The sequence below is a fragment of the Spermophilus citellus genome, assembly GCF_964194105.1.
Source record: "Spermophilus citellus genome assembly, chromosome: 3".
Classification (NCBI taxonomy): domain Eukaryota; kingdom Metazoa; phylum Chordata; class Mammalia; order Rodentia; family Sciuridae; genus Spermophilus; species Spermophilus citellus.
Genome location: NC_138184.1, coordinates 81962006 through 81977082, shown reverse-complemented (window position 1 = coordinate 81977082; position 15077 = coordinate 81962006). Strand labels below are relative to the sequence as shown.

Here is a 15077-nt window from a genome sequence, read left to right as displayed (position 1 = left end):
TGAGCACCCAGCCAGGTGGCTGTCCTCCCAGTGCCTCGTCCCCAGGGCCAGCCTGAGGCAGCCTCGCCAGCTGCTGCGGCCTGGCCGATGTTCACAGTCATTTCTTTTCTAAGCTGTGTTGAGCCCTGTTCCCCAGACGCTGTCAGCCCTGCGTGGCTTTTGCTTGTGGGATTTGCATCCTGGGGACACTGCTGCTAGAACCTCCTGCCTTGGAGGTGCCCCAAGTCCTGTGTCTGGCCTGGAGTCATTTGCCACGCATGGCGGATGGCGAAGTGCACTGGTCATCCCTTGCTGCATGACGGACCCTGGGACCTGCAGCTTCTGCAGTAGCTGGTTCTGTAGTCAGGGCTCGGCAGCCCCGCTGGATTCTGGCTCTGGTCTCCGCTGGGGCTGCAGTAGGTGCCACCTGGGTCGCAGCCCCTGGAAGGCCCACTAGCACTCAGGACTCGGCCTCTGAGGTGGTCCACACAGGACCATGGACGGGGCCCAGGCCCTCACTGGGGCTTCTGCCCTGGACGGCTCAAGTGTTCTTCCAACATGGTGGCCGTCTTCCCCAGGGCGAGGCCCAGGAGAAAGCTGGAGGGTTGGCCAAGGTGACCTGTACCCTCCCCTCCTCTCCAGGCCAGCCCTGACCTCTGCCCGGAAGAAGCAGCTTCCCCGGAAGCAGACCTCATCCAAGATCCTGGTGCGGAACATCCCCTTCCAGGCTGACCGCAGGGAGATCCGCGAGCTCTTCAGGTGAGTGGCGCCGCAGGAGGGTCGTGGCCGGCTGAGCAGGGCGGCCGCCGGCTGGGCTGTCCCCGCGAGCCAGCACTGTGAGGTTCAGAGGTCATCTTCTGGATTGCCTTGATTCATGTCCTGTGACCTTGGAAAAGTCAAAACATCCTTCCTCAGGTGGGAGGGGGGCAAGCCAGTGGCCCCCTGGCTCCCAGCAGCTGCAGGAGGCAGGTCAACATCGCTGGTGACCCCAGGCACCTCTGCTGAGGCTTTGCCCGGAGCTGGGTCACCAGACACCGGCCTCTTGACCAGAGCTCTCAAGGCGTCCTCCTGTCTAGCCGGGAGTGGATCCCTGGGCTCAGTGGGTCCGCACAGGATGCCCACCCAAAAGGCAGCAGACCACCTGCCTCCTGCTAGCACAGAGCCAGGCGGGGAGGAGACAGCAGCCAGGTGGGTGGGGGCTGAGAGGACGGTGGTGGCCCACACTGATGCCACACTGGAGTCTGAATTTCAGACCAGGTCCTGTCGCATTTGGAAGGAGGACCCGGCCGTCCAGTCTTATGGGGATCTAGCAGCTGGCTCCATGCTGCACAGAGCAGAGCCATCTGCGAGAGTGACCACTGTACACCCTGCGTCCAGACTTGGCTGGGGTCTATGAGCGCTTGGGGTCTGCACCATGAGGGTGACCATGGAGGGTGTCCCTCCCAGGCCTCCGTCTTTCAGCCTCTGTTGGTCACATTCTGCATGAAGATAGGAGAGCAAAGTTCCTTGAATCACCTTTTAGCATCTGGCAAGGCAGACCATGTGCAAGAGGAGACAAGGAGTGACCTGTGTGACTGCCCTGGGCGCCCCACTGTGGGTGGGGATCCACTCCTGCTCCCGCCCACCCTCCTTCATCTCCAGGCTCCACTGGCTGGAGCTGGTCTGGGCAGTGGGTCTCCCTTGGTCCTGGTGCCCTGCCTGGCAGGATAGGGTCACGACTTGGGGGGTTATTTCCCTGCATGTGGAAGGAGCTTGAGGTCGTGGGTATGGTGAGGGCCATGGCGTGTGCGTCTGCGTGTCTCCACCGCTTCTGCTGCTTAAAGAGTCCAATTTAAGACACGCCAGATCAGCCCAGGCTGCTGAGAACAGCATGTGTTGATCAGAAAATAATGTCCCTGGGAAACACAGTTCCTCTTGGCTCCATCGTGCATCTAGGTGACACTTATCCAGGGGAACAAAGGCGGGTGGCCGAGGGCGGAAGGATTTCTTTGATCTGAAGCTCCTCGCCTATTGTAGGAGACCAGGACTTAGTGTCCCCTGAACCTAATTACAGGGTCCCCTCCCTGCTTTGTCCTGGTGGAGTTTCCCAGACCTGGGAACCAGGCCCTTCCCTCTCCCTGCTCCCTCTCCAGGCCTCCTGGGTGGCACTGGCTGGTGGTTTGAGACAGTTCTCAGTGGCGGACAGCAGGGGTCGCTGTGAGCCTACTCAATGACTGAGGCTCCTCCAGGAAAGCCCCAGATCTCAGACAAAGCCACCTGCCAGCAAAGGTCACCTGCCAGGGGAGGACCTCAGGACCAGGGGACAGTCTGGTGCTCTGCGTCAGGCTGGTTCTGCAGGCTGCCCTCCCAGGTGTAGGAAGAACCACCAGCCCCCGTGTGGCACGCTCTCGGTATTGTCTCTGTGCCCAGCGCCTTCTGTGCACAGCGCCTTCTGTGCATCTGTCCCCCTGTGCCACATGCAGCCCTGTGAGGGAGGAGCGGCCACCGTCCCCTACACCCGCAGGGAGACTGGAGAGGAGGAGGGCAGTCCTGCCTGGGACCCCACCACCACGACGGCTGAGGGTTTCAGCTGGTCTGACCCAGAGCCGGGCTGGGAAGGCTCCTCTCTGCCACCCTTTGTCTTCCTCCCGGGTCTGGAAGGGCCTGTCGTCCCCTGGTTGGTCTGAGTGGGGACGCTGTGCCTCCGCCAGTGTGTGGTTTTTACCAGGTGCCGTGTGGGGACCACGTGCCACTGTTTCAGGCAGCCCCAGGCCCTCCATGGCCCAGAGCCTGTGGAGACTCGGGGGGAGCCCTCGCAGCAGGCTCCCGGCCCCAAAGGCCTCGGCTGGGCCCCCCAGGGCTCTGCCCTCTGCACTTGACCACGCTGTGCTCCCGCCCGTGAGTAGTCCAGCCTTGGTGATGCCCAGATGGGCGCCAGAGGCCCTGCGGACCCTCACTTCCTTGGAGTCATTGTGGGCGGCTCAGGGACTGCTGTGGGAAGCTCAGAGTCCACACACCGTGGAGCAGGCTGGGCAGAGCGGCCCCACCCCCTGCCCGGCCACTGGCTTCCTGGGCCTCGGTTTCTCCTGGCTTCAGACCGTGCAGAGCTCATGACGCAGGCGCAGTGGTTCCCGATGGTGCAGGGGCGACCTGGTGGTCCTGCGTGCTGGGCCAGGCTAGGGGACTGGGCTGTTTCTGTCCTCGGGTCCCGTGGTCATCAGAGCCTGCGGGTTGTCCTCAGCCCCATTTCCCAGTAGGGAAACCAGCTCCTGAGCCCGAGCCCTGCCCCCTCAGTCCTCAGGTTCCTCAGACTGTCACCCTGCTCCTCCCTCACTGTGTGGCCGTCCTCCTGGGAGCTGTTCAGAGGCTGAGATGAGATCAGGCACCTGGCAGGAGCAGCAGGCGGGAGGACCTGCCAACAGTGTCACCCAGGGCAGAGCCCTTGGTGGCAGGACCGAGTCCTTCCCACTTGCCTTCCTCCCTAGTCACATCCTGCCCTCGTCGCCTCCCGAGCTGCCTTGGGCCAGGCTCTAGGGAACCTGTCCCCAGTTCTGCTGCCCCTGCCACCCACTCAAAGGCACTGTGGTCACAGCTGGGGCCCCAGACTCTGCAGGGCCCCAGCGCACAGTGGCTCGAGCAGACTCTACCCCACAGCAGGGGCAGGGCAGAAGGGGCTTCACCCCCCCAGCATGTGCCCAGAGACCTATGTCACTTCAGATTCCTAAATGAGAAAGGAGGTTTGGTCCTGACGTCACTGTCTGGTCCGCCATGTGCCCTTCCCTAGTCTCCACCTGAAAGTCCCCCAAGCGGAGAGGGTGTGGGTTGGGGCCGTGCAGGGCAGGCTCTGGGGCCTCTGCCCTTGGGCACCAGCCCCTGTGCACAAAGCTGAAGGACTCGCTGGACAGGTCTCGCTTCTGCCCATGTTTCACATGATGGCCTTCCGTACCAGGGCACTTGTGGGGACGATGCTTGGACAGAGGTGGCCAGGACTGAGGGCACTTGGGAGGCCTCGGGGCTGGGCAGGGCATGTCCCCATGCTCTAGTTCATCGTCCCTGCAGCCCAGTGTGCTAGGAGTGCTGTTGGATACGGTTCTGGCCGAGGCCCTGGCACCAGCAAAGGTCCCTAGAGGCCTCATCCCCCTGTGTCAGTGGCCTTCCTTAGGGTGGCCTTGCTTTCAGTCCTCGTTTCTGGAAGGCAGTGGTCTCCCTCTTCTAGGAAGGAGGTTCTGGGACACAGCTGGCCCCTGGGCAGGTGACCGCACAGCCACACAGGCCGTGGCTGGGGTTTATCTCCGGCCGTCATGGAATCCTCCATTTTTGAACCAGGGCCTGGCCTTGCACCAGGCTCCTTAGGTCCCTTGGTCACCTCTGCCTGTGGTCCTGGAAGGATGGTGGCTCCCAGCCCCGGCCGCTCCCTCTGCCCTGGGCAGTGTTTCCAGCTCTCAGGGCTTGGTCTCCTGTCTGAAGAGGGAGGGGGAGCGTTCCTAGAGCAGGAGGCAGAGACCGGGCCACGGGGCTGCCGCCTGCAGGCCAGCCCCAGAGCCAGAGCCTCCTGGCTACAGGTGGCCGCCCCCGAGGAGCAGCTTGCTGTGCGCATCTGGGAGGGGGCAGCATTCTCGGTGGGGTTGTAGGTGCTATAGAGTGTTCCGCATTGGAAGGGCCAGGTGACAGCTGCTGTCCTTCTTCCCTGTCATTTTACAGATGTGGAGGCTGAGGCCTGGGCACTCTGGGATCCCCGGTCACCAGCTGGTCACTGTAGGACCACAGCAGGAGCCCAGGTACCTGGGCTTTTCTGTACCCTTGTAGTCCCTTAACAAGGCTAAATAAGAAAGTAAGTTTGGTCCAGACGTCCCTGTCTGGTCCGCCATGTCTAAGTCCTTTAGCCTCGATTTCTCTTGAACTGGCCCCTCTCGCTGCCCATCCTCCTGGGAGGAGCCACAGAACACAGGGCTCTTGGGTCATGCAGCGCCCCACAGAGGCCGGGCATTGGGTCCCCAAGACCTGTGGTCTCTCTTGGGAAGCACTGTCCTGAGGCGGGCATGATTGGGCCCTCTGTGTTGACACCTGACACAGCTGCAGGGGGCGCAGGTGCGGGCGCCAGTCGGTGTGCGTTCTGCATGGGTGTAGACAGTGTCTACCCTGACGCTGCGTGTCTCCGTGCCCGCCCCACCCCGTCCCCAGGAACAGCTTTGCTGTGGCTGATCTCCAGCTTCTTGCCTGCGTCTGTGTGGTTCATAAGTGGGTCATCACTCGTCTGAGGGGCCCTCGGCCCTGCTCCAGGGGTTCCTCTGTGGTCTCTTGCTAGCATTTTGGCCTCTCACGTTTCTGGCTATTTCGGAGCGAGAACAGATGACGGGCAAGTGTGCCTGGCCCATGTGCGGGTCTTGGTCGCACCTTCGGCTCGGGCGTCGCCAGGCAGGTGTGGGAACGGGAGCAGTCCTAGGGGTGCAGGGTCAGGCTGGCCCAGGCGTGGGGGGCACGGCTTTATCACTCATGGTTCTCGGCTCAGCCTCTGTGAGGGCCAGTGACTCACGAGGTTTCCAGACGTCGTGAGCCACATGGACCCTGCGTCGGGTCTGTGGAACGCTTGCAGGCCCTTCGCCCGGTTTTTAGAGTTCGCTTTTCTGGTTCATTTTCCTGGTTCATTTACGTGTCCTCGGTCCCAGTCCTGGGGACGTAGGCCGTGTCTCCCGTCCCGTGGGCAGCTTCTGCTACCAGGCGTCCTTTGATGAAAGGAGGCTCTTCATTTTAACGTCGTCACTGTCATTTCGTCTCCTGGTTGGGAAGCCCTGGCCTCCTCCCAACTGCAGACCCCAGGCCCTTTCCATGTGGCTGCACTGTCTGTCCTGAGTGGATCCTGGTGAGTGGCAGAGCTGAGGTCAGAGGCAATTCTTTTCCATGTGGCAGTCACTCGGCCCAACGTCATTTTCTCCCAGGTCACCTTCCCTACCCTGCAGCACTGACGGTGGCGGGGGTCATGTGGCCGCAGGAGGGGGTCACGTGGCTGCAGGTGCGGGCCTGCATCCTGCCTCTGTTCTGGCTCTGCAGTAGCTGGCGCCTGGCATCATCCTCACGGTGGCCACGGCATCGGTGACCCTTTGCACTTCCCGCCATCCTTCAGCCTCACCCCTCGGGTCAGCGAGATCTCTGGAGGACGGTCCCTGAGAGCCTCAGTCGCTGGCCGAGCTGACTGTGGCCGTGGCTGGTGGCATCTGTGTACGGGAGTGCCAGGCACTTCGGGGGCACATTTGCAGATGGCTTCAGCCAGGCTGTGGTGGGGAGAGGAACCGGGGTGATGCTGTGTTCTGTACAGCCAGCAGAGTGATGTGCCACGAGTGGATGGGACAGCCCCAGGGAGGCGTCAGCGTAGCAGAACACGAGCTGCTCAGTCCCTGTCCCCACATCCGCCCTCTTCCTATTGTAAGACCCCAGACAGCACCAGCCATGGTTACGGTGCCAGGGCTGCACTCTGCACCATGTGCCTGTGTCTGGGCTGCTGGTCGCCTCGGCCAGAACCGCCGTGTCCCCCGGAACACTGCCGATGCTCCTCGTCCTCACTGGCGCATCCTGCCTGTGTGACAGGCCCTGTGTGCGCAGCCCCTGCCCTGCTCTTGCCGCGGCCCTTGGGGTGTGTGCTCAGGATTCCACGTGCTCTCCCATGGAACCTGGGGACCCAGGGCCCACGGGTCAGGTAGCCTCCCAAGTCCTCAGCCCTGAGAAAGGCTCTGTCCTCACCATTCCAAGTGCCAGGTGGCACCTGTCCAGCCCCCTGAACGTGCCTGTCTTCAGCCATCCCCTGAGGCTTAGCTGGACACAGAGCTTACCAAAGCCAGGCCACGATGCTGACCACGATGCTGCTTACTGGGAGCTCAGCCCTGCCGGCCCACAGCGCCCCTCCTGCCGGCAGGACCAGAGCAGTCTGAGGACAGGACGGCCACCAGGAATGGAAGCACATTGCAGGGCAGCCACACAGTGCCTCTAAGGACAGAGGGACGAATCCATGCCCAGCATGTTTTTATTTGGAAGGAGACCGGGAGTTCAGGCTGCCCCAGTTCCCATTAGCCAGCTGTGCAGTACAGCTGGGCAGAATCCCACTCCTCACCTCCCTCCTGGCCACCATGCCGGGGCCAGCTCCTCATGCAGGGGGAACAGGGACTGACCAGGTGGCATCCGTAGAGAGGACCTGGGCTGGACACCCTGCCAAAGGTGTCCCGGGGGCTTCCCAGCTGACTCAGCAGAAGCTGCCTGGAGCCAGCTTGGCACTGGGGAGTGACACGCACATTCCTGCCCTGCAATGTCTGGGACACAAGTCAGTGGGGATGGGAACATGCCTGGGACGTGCCGGAGCTGGGTCCTCGCATGGTGCTGGTGGGAATTGAAATTGGCACAACCATTCAGGAAGGGAGTGACCATGCCCAACCGCAGGACCTGGGATTGCTGTCTCGGAGTCGGCGCCAGATAAGTGATCCCTGGCGTGCCCATGGAGACAAGGGGCATGTCATCCAGTCAACAAGTGGGTAATGATCATGGCCACCCATACACGGGAACCAAGAGGCGCTGACAGCTCGTCAAGCCTGGAAGCCCGTGAGCGAGAGCCACACAGACCCAGCTGCACGGTCTTGTTTAAAGAAAGGTCCTGGAGCCCAGACGTGGCTCAGTGGTGCTCCGAGCTGGATAGATGACACTGGGAGACAGCTGAGGGTTCAGAGTTGGTTTGGAGGTGGTGGGCTGTGGTGCTGGCCACGCACTCTGGAAGCTCGCAGGCACACTGTGTGCATGGGCTGTACGAGGGGCGGCTCCTGCCTTAGGAGTAATGGTGCCCGTAGAGGAAGTAGGGATGCGCCCCCCCCCCCCCAGTGTCCACAGCAGCCCAGAGTCGGAAGCAACCCAGGTGACTTGTCAAGAGTGCGGCTAAAGACACAGATGCTGCTCAGCTGGGGAGGCGCCAGCCCTTGCGCCCCACGGCAGCCTGGGACCTCCCCAAGAATCACCCAGAGTAGAAGGACCCATCCCAGCCGGGGGCGTGCTGGAGGGTCCTTCGGCTAAGGCTCTCTAAGTGACTGGAGAGAAGATGGACAGATCCGTGGGTGCCGGGGCAGGGAGACACCTGTTGATGAGGGCCCTCCGTCTGCTCCAGGCTAAATTGTGGGAAAGTGTCGTGGTCTGAGGGGCCACCCTGCAGGGCGCCGGCAGGACTGGGGGTTTGGGATTGTGGGGGCGCTGGCCGCTTTCCATTGTTCGGTTGTGCTGTGGTCTTATCCCCTCCGGAATCTGGTAGGGGTCTCCTCCCTACAGCTCCTGTAAGTCTGTGGTCACCCAAGAGTACAGGCTTCAGGCCGGGGGCCCTGGGGCACGCCGTGTCTCAGTGACCTGAGAGGCTGAGGCAGGGAGACCTCAAATTTGAGGCCATCCTGGGCAACATGGCGAGACCCCGACTCAAAATAGAAAAGTAGGAAAGGGCTGGGGAGGAAGCCTGGTGGCAGCGTGCCCCAGGGTTGATTCCCACTGTCACCAAAAGAAGATTAGAAAAGTTAATGTCCCAGACTGTAAGGTTGCAGGTGAGCTGCTGGGCAGGGAGGACAGGGCAGCGGGGGACAGCTGTCTGTAGGGGATGCTGAGGAGGCGTCCCCACGTGAGGGGCCAGGCGCTGCCCCCACGGAGCACGTTGCATGGGTTTGGGAAGGGAGGACTCTGGGCTCCCAGGGCAGCACAGGTGCTTAGCTCTAGGTCAGGAGGACATGCGTCTGCCACCAGAGTCGGCCGGGGGACTGAGGCCATGGCAGATCACCCCGCCCGCACACGTGGGCACGAAAACAGCCTGCACAGGTTGTCACCTGGATACCGACTCACCACGCGGGGAAGCAGCAGGCCGACCTCAGTGTGAGCGAGTTGCCCCCGGGAACTGGTGTCACCTGGTGGGTGTGCGTGGGCCTGGGGCAGCAGAGCAGTGGCAGGACACCGAGCTCCGCCTGGGCTCAGTGTGAGGACAGTACGTGTGGCTGTTCCCAGGCCTCTCCAGAGGTCTGCCACAGGTCTGTTCCGCGTCCCTCCAGACCCTGGCCTGGGTCACAGGGTGGACACACCCATTTAGGATGCAGGACACAGCCCTGAGGAGTTGGGGACACGCTGAGTGACCACTCCTTCCATGGAGGGGCTCAAGTGACTCTATTTCAGGGTCTTTGCGCTGCTTTTTAATGATCCTGCCTCTGCCTACGGACCTGCCCACCAAGGTCAGGGGTGGCACAGTCCCTGCTGCCCAGCCAGGACAAGCACCGCTTGTTGAGGGAGGATACCCGAGTCACCATTTCTCTTGCCGTCCTTGTCCTTCAGTCATCAAACGCTGGCTGTTGGCTTGGAAGGAAGCCAGTGTGATTTTCCCAGTGACTTGTGCACCAGCCAAGGGAGGCAGGAGGCAGAATTCTGGCCCAGCTCTGCCCTGCCTCCACTGTGTGTCCCCAGGCAGTAATATGACCTCTCTGGGCCTGTTCATTGAGTGAATAGGAAAGAGTTGAGCTAGGTCAGCCATGGCAGATAGCTTCTGCCTCCCAAACCAGCATAAACCGACCACTCGTGGCTGCCTGGAATCCTGTGTTGGGGAATCCTGAGGCTTTTCCCACTGCAACAGGAAGTGGCATTGTGATTGGTCAGTGATGTCTTCATGACTAGGGGAGCAGCCCCAGTATTGGCCTAGGAATATGGTTGTTTCCCTGCGGTGAGGCTGTTTCCTCCTGCAGACTGACTTCGGGGGCACGTACAACAGGGCCGGTGCAGAACCTGGCTCCCCTCCTGGAAAAACAGGTAACGGACCCCAGGAGTGGAGAAGGACGGTAGCCATTGGTCCCCTTCTCCCTTGGAGAACTGGCAGCGTCTCTCCGTGTAGCCGACGTTCCCTAGACTCCAGGCCTAGACTGATTCCAGGTGGGCGGCAGACGCTCAGACAGCGGAAGGGCACCCTGGGTGATGTGCAGTCCCCAGGGCTGGGGCGGCATGTGTACCTGCCCTTCTTTCCGGCTCCAGCTCCTGCGGCTTCCGCACCTGCCCCCTCCCCATTCCAGTACAAGGCCTCTGCTTTGTCCGGCTGCTGGCAGCTCGTTGCTGAAGTGGATCATTGTGGCCTGTCCCCACCTCCTGGGTGCTGGAAGGCAGCGGCGCTCAGGACAGCGGGCAGAGGTCTCTGTGGCAGTAGCGTGGTCTCCCCCACATCTTCGAGGTTCCCAGGGCAAGGCGATCTCCACCCTCGGCCTCTTACCCACAGAGGAACTCCTCGCTGAGTCGGGCTCACTGAGCATCTCTAACACGGTGGCTGGGCCAGCTCAGGGTCACAGGAGCAGGAGAGACTCCAGGAAGGGAAGGGGCCATCTTGGTGGGCGCGGGGTGCAGCTCACCTCGACAAGACTCCAAGGGCCGGGCAGGTGGTCGGCGCCACTTAGTCCTCCCTGGGGACTGTGGTGTGGTGAGGTGAGCGGCCGAGTCTGGCTACCGTGAGGTCCGAGGTGGCAGAGCACAGCTTGCTGCTCCCGCTTCTAGAAGGCACCAGGGCTGAGCCTTGCCACCCCTCAGTGAGGCCGGGTGCCCCCAGGAGAGTCACCTTGCTTCCCTGTCCCTCCGGGAGGGAGCTCCACTCGAGCTGGGGCACCTCCTGTGGCCACGGCCAGCTCAGCGAGCAGTGTGGAAAGAGCCCTTTAAAGGAAAGGACCGTCGGGGGTCCGCCCCACGGTGACAGTGTCAATATTCTTGTCATGGCGTTACTCACCCATGGACAAATGTGGAACTCGGAGTCCACTGGCAGCCTGAGCTCTTGGTTCTTTGAGGACTATAATCGCAAAACACATTTTCAAGTAAAATATAAACAGAATTTAAAATCAATAAAATTCAAATTAACAGCATTATTTTAGCGTGACAGATGATGTTGTTCTGCAGAAGCTCAACTCGGGGTGTGGGCTGTGGTATCGGGAATGTGGCCTCAGGTCCAGGTCCATCCTCTGGTAGGGGCTTTTCATGGGTGACACCAACAGGGGGCTGTGCGTGGGGAAGCGAGCCCTGGGGGAGGCAGTGACACCGGCCGGAGGCTTTCTGGCCAGGGCGCCTCTCTTCTCAGTCTTGGCCCATTGCCGGCTCCACACGACCATCTTGATCCCTTAAAATACAAGTCAGCGCTTGGCAGCTCCTGGGAGTGGGCAGCGACTACCTTTGGGATTGGGGGTAAGGTGCTCCGTTGTCCACCGTCTGGTTGATCTGGTTGCGAGCTGATCCCCCTTAAGACAGGCTCCATGTGCTTGGCTGGCCCACCATGCTCTCCAGGTCAGCGTGCCTGTGACTCGGCCGGGCTCGCGCGTTCCCAGCGCTGCTCTGTCTTCACAGTGGCAGGGGCCCTGAAGCCCAGGGTGCTGGGACGTCCCCCTCCTCCCCAAGCCCAACAGAGACACTGAAATCTCACAATGTGGTCTTAACACACGCACGTGTATGCATGTTAAAAAGTGGACTGTGTAAAGAAACATGGAGAACTTTAAATTGACCTACCATAAATAGCAAATCCCCAGCCCCACCCACCATGACCTTCACACACATGTCATCAAAGTGCGCCAATGTGTCTGAGAGGCAGCAGGCCCTAATTAGAGAAGCTGTGCTATTAGGCTGGCTCTACCTTAGTCCAGATTCTGGGTCCAAGATGCTTGTCAGGTCCACTTAGACCTGTAGATCTTTTTTGCCACCAAGCCCACTTGTGGTTGAAACGCTGCCGGTCCTGATGCAGTTCACCTATTGGAATTGGTCAAATTGCTCGTTGGCCACGAAGGTTAAACGAAGCTTCTGGCGCTCTTTAGCATGTCCTGTCAAGTCTGTTTGCCTGCAATGGGATGTGGCCAGGGGCTCTGGTAGTGCAATCACAGGAGTCGAAGGAAGAGGTTGCTCACTGGAGAGAGGAGCTGTTAAAGCTGCAGGCTTTGTGCTAAATCAAACACCAGCTGTTAGCTGGTGATTCCGTGCTGTCATCTGTGGGAGTGGCAGCCTCCGGAATTGTGCAGTGATCAACCCACATGACCAAACACGGCGGCCCTGGGAGTTCGTCAGATCAGTGGTTTTGAATCTTGCCTCCTGCAGCTGTCACGGGCAGACAAGTCTTGAAACACTGACTCTCAGTGTCTGCATCTAAAGCGGCGCCCCCAGTAAGTGCTTGCAGGATGCAATAAGGTCATAAAAAAAAAAAAAATGAAAAAAAAAGAGAGTAAAAATTAAGTGGTTCGCCATTAGCTGTTTCTGTGGTTCTCAAACTCAGTGCCCCGGCACCTTGGGTGCAGAGAACCAGACGGTCAAGCAGCAGGCGCTTCAGATGCTGGAAACAGCCACATCTCTCCACGTGCTGTGACTGCCACACACCGCTGGTGTTCCTCTGGCTGAGGGATTCCACGGGAGGCTGCCCTGATGCCGAGAGTACCTCCACGCACGGAGCAGGCATGGGGCCTCGGCCTAGCACTGGACGCACATCAGCGCTCCGTGAACAGGGGAGGACATCCGTGCTGCTGCCGGGTCCCCGTCCTGGTTGGCGGCCAGGTTCCTGCTGTTCCTCCCACCCGCCCTTCACCTCCCTTCTCTTGTAAAAGCATCTCCAACATGTCAGAAGTCGGATTTCCGGCAGCCTTCCTGCAGGTGCCTCTGGGGTGTGGGGGACCTCCCTGACAGGAGGCCGCAGGCTGTTCTGTGACTTGCTGAAATGCTCACACGTGCCTGAGGGCCAGGGCGGGGTGCGGCTCCTCCCCTGCAGGGGCCACAGCCTGAGTGGCCTAAGCCTGTGAGGCAGACAGGCCCCACCATGACACCCCCGGCCCCTTAGCGCTGCGCGTGGTTGGCCCGTCTCCTGGAGGCCCCTGGCCTTCCTTGCACTGGGTGAGCTGCGAAGCCCATTCCACGGAGGCGGTGGGCCAAGCCCACCATCTGGCTGTTTGGATTCCCCGTCTCCTTCTGCCGCCTGGGCCACCTTGGGAATGCTCCATCCGGCAGGAGCAGCAGGTGCGGGCTCTGGAACCCACCTTGTGCGGCCGAGCTGCAGAAACAGCACTTTAGCTCAACCCGATCGTGACTGCGCCCTGTACTGAAGCCCTGCCATGCTCCTGGCCCACACAGGTTCTCGCACTCTGCTTTCTCCCTCTCTCCACATACCCCCGTGGACATGCAGGTGTGAACATGGAGAGCCGTGGACAGGGTCACGTAGGAAGCTGAAGACACACGTATCTGCATGTGTACGTCTGTCTGTCTGTCTGTCTGGTGGTGGAAGAGGGGGCATGAGAAGGGTGGGGGCTCCAGGTTGGGTGCAGGTGGGATTCCCAGTGCCAATCATCAAGGCTGAGCTGACTTCCCCCGTGCTCTGGTTCTGCTATGTGTACCAAGCAGCCCCTTGAGAACTCTGTGACTAGAGAGAGGCCCTGTCTGCACTGTCCAGTACAGAGGGCCACTGGCCCCTTATGCCTCGTGAGCATTTGAAATGTGTCAACTATGCCTGAGGAACTGAGTTTTAATTTAGTTTGAATTTAAAGAGTCTCTCTACTGCTCTGTGTATTGCTATAACAAAATACCCGAGGCTGGAGAACTTGATAAAGTAAAGAGGTTTATGTGGCTCATGATTCTGGTGGCTACAGGGCCCAAATAGCATGGTGCCAGCCAGCATGCTGGCAAGAGCCATCTGGCTACGTCCCAGCGTGGCAGAGGGTGGAGAGGGCACTGTCAGGAGGCACACACATGTGAGAGGACGCAAGAGTGCGGGGAGGAGCCAGGCTCCCTCTCGCGTCAACCTGCTCTCCAGGACAGTGATCTGCTCCCAAGACCCCCGCCCCACAGACCTGCCTCCGTCCTTCCCCAGGGTGGTTGTGACCTGGTCACCTGCACTCAGTCCCTCCTCACAGTCCCAACCTTTCAGTACTGTGACCTTATCAAGCACCCAGCCCCTGAACCTTGGGGGACCAGCTACCCTGACCCATAGCCAAGGCCACAAGGCAAGGGCTGCCCTCAGCACAGATCAAGCCCCTTTGAGCCGCCCATATGCTCTGAAATGTCACCTGCTTCTAGAGTTTTGTCCTTGAGTAAGACGTGGCCACCTTTTTCACATGCAGGGAACGGCTGGGCTGAGAAACTCCAGGTGAGGCATAACGGGTCAGAGGCCCCCTGTACTGGACAGTGCAGACAGGAGAGAAGAGGCTTTCATCCAGCAGAGGGGACAGGACAGGAACTGGGGTGGTGGAGGTGCCCACCAGGTGAGCACACCTGGGGGAATGAGGCCAGTGGGGAGCGCTCCCCAGTGGTGGCCCACGTGGGCCCCTTCGCCTGCCCTGTACTGCTCCTCTAGCAGCTGCCCCCCAGCAAGGATGTGCGTGCGCACCAGAAGGAGAGCATTTCTTCCCGGCAGGACAGCTGTGTGTCACCTGAGCATGGTGGCCAGGGCGGGCGAGTGTCCTGAACTCTGTGGTGCAGACTCAGACCCAGCGGCTGGCTCTCAGCCCTGCTCCACGCCTGGTGTCCTCTGCCCAGGCCTGCAGCCCAGCCTCCAGCTCCAAGCCGGCCCTTTATAGGCATCCAGGATGGACAGGACCGCGCTGGCGGGACTTGGCCCATCACTTTCTGTCATTCCAGGGCTCTCTGGCTCACGGCAGAGCCCCGAGTCTCTCCCTGTTAGCAAGTCAGTTTTGCTCTTTAGAACCCTTTCTGCTGCTCTTGGAACTAGTCTCATGCTGGAGAGTTTGGGAAGGTGAACAAGGACCCACGCCGCTCCCAGCCCCAGCAGGCGCAGCACCCGCTTCCCACCCACCTGCTTCCCTTGGGGGACAGGGATAGTGTCACCACCTCACAGATGGTAGACAGAGCTGGGAGAGGGAGGTGACTCACTGGAGGTCTCGGGGGTTTCCTCGCTGGTGAGGTGAGAGCTCAGCCTATGCCAGGCTGCACTCTGCATTCCTGCCCTGGCTCAGGAGCGGGGGGTCTCCACGCAGCTGACCGCTCCCATGGCTGCAGGCTGCAAGGGGCTCTGGCCTGCAGCGTCCTTTAGGGGACCTCACTGTGTAAAGTAGACTCAGTGACACAGGCCCAGTCAGTCAGCATGCACATTGTCACACGCAAACCAGGTAAGCCAAATG

General features: G+C 60.6%; 1 protein-coding gene across 4 annotated transcripts in view; it reads left to right on the top strand.

Annotated features, from left to right (window-relative positions):
• The window catches only part of RBM19 (RNA binding motif protein 19), a 106742-nt gene that overhangs the window by 38304 nt on the left and 53361 nt on the right, over positions 1-15077 (top strand). For all 4 annotated transcript variants that reach the window (XM_081288512.1, XM_081288511.1, XM_081288513.1 and 1 more), the window contains exon 21: positions 622-738. In XM_081288512.1, coding sequence (XP_081144638.1) covers positions 622-738 — 117 coding nt within the window. The remainder of the gene's footprint in view (positions 1-621; positions 739-15077) is intronic.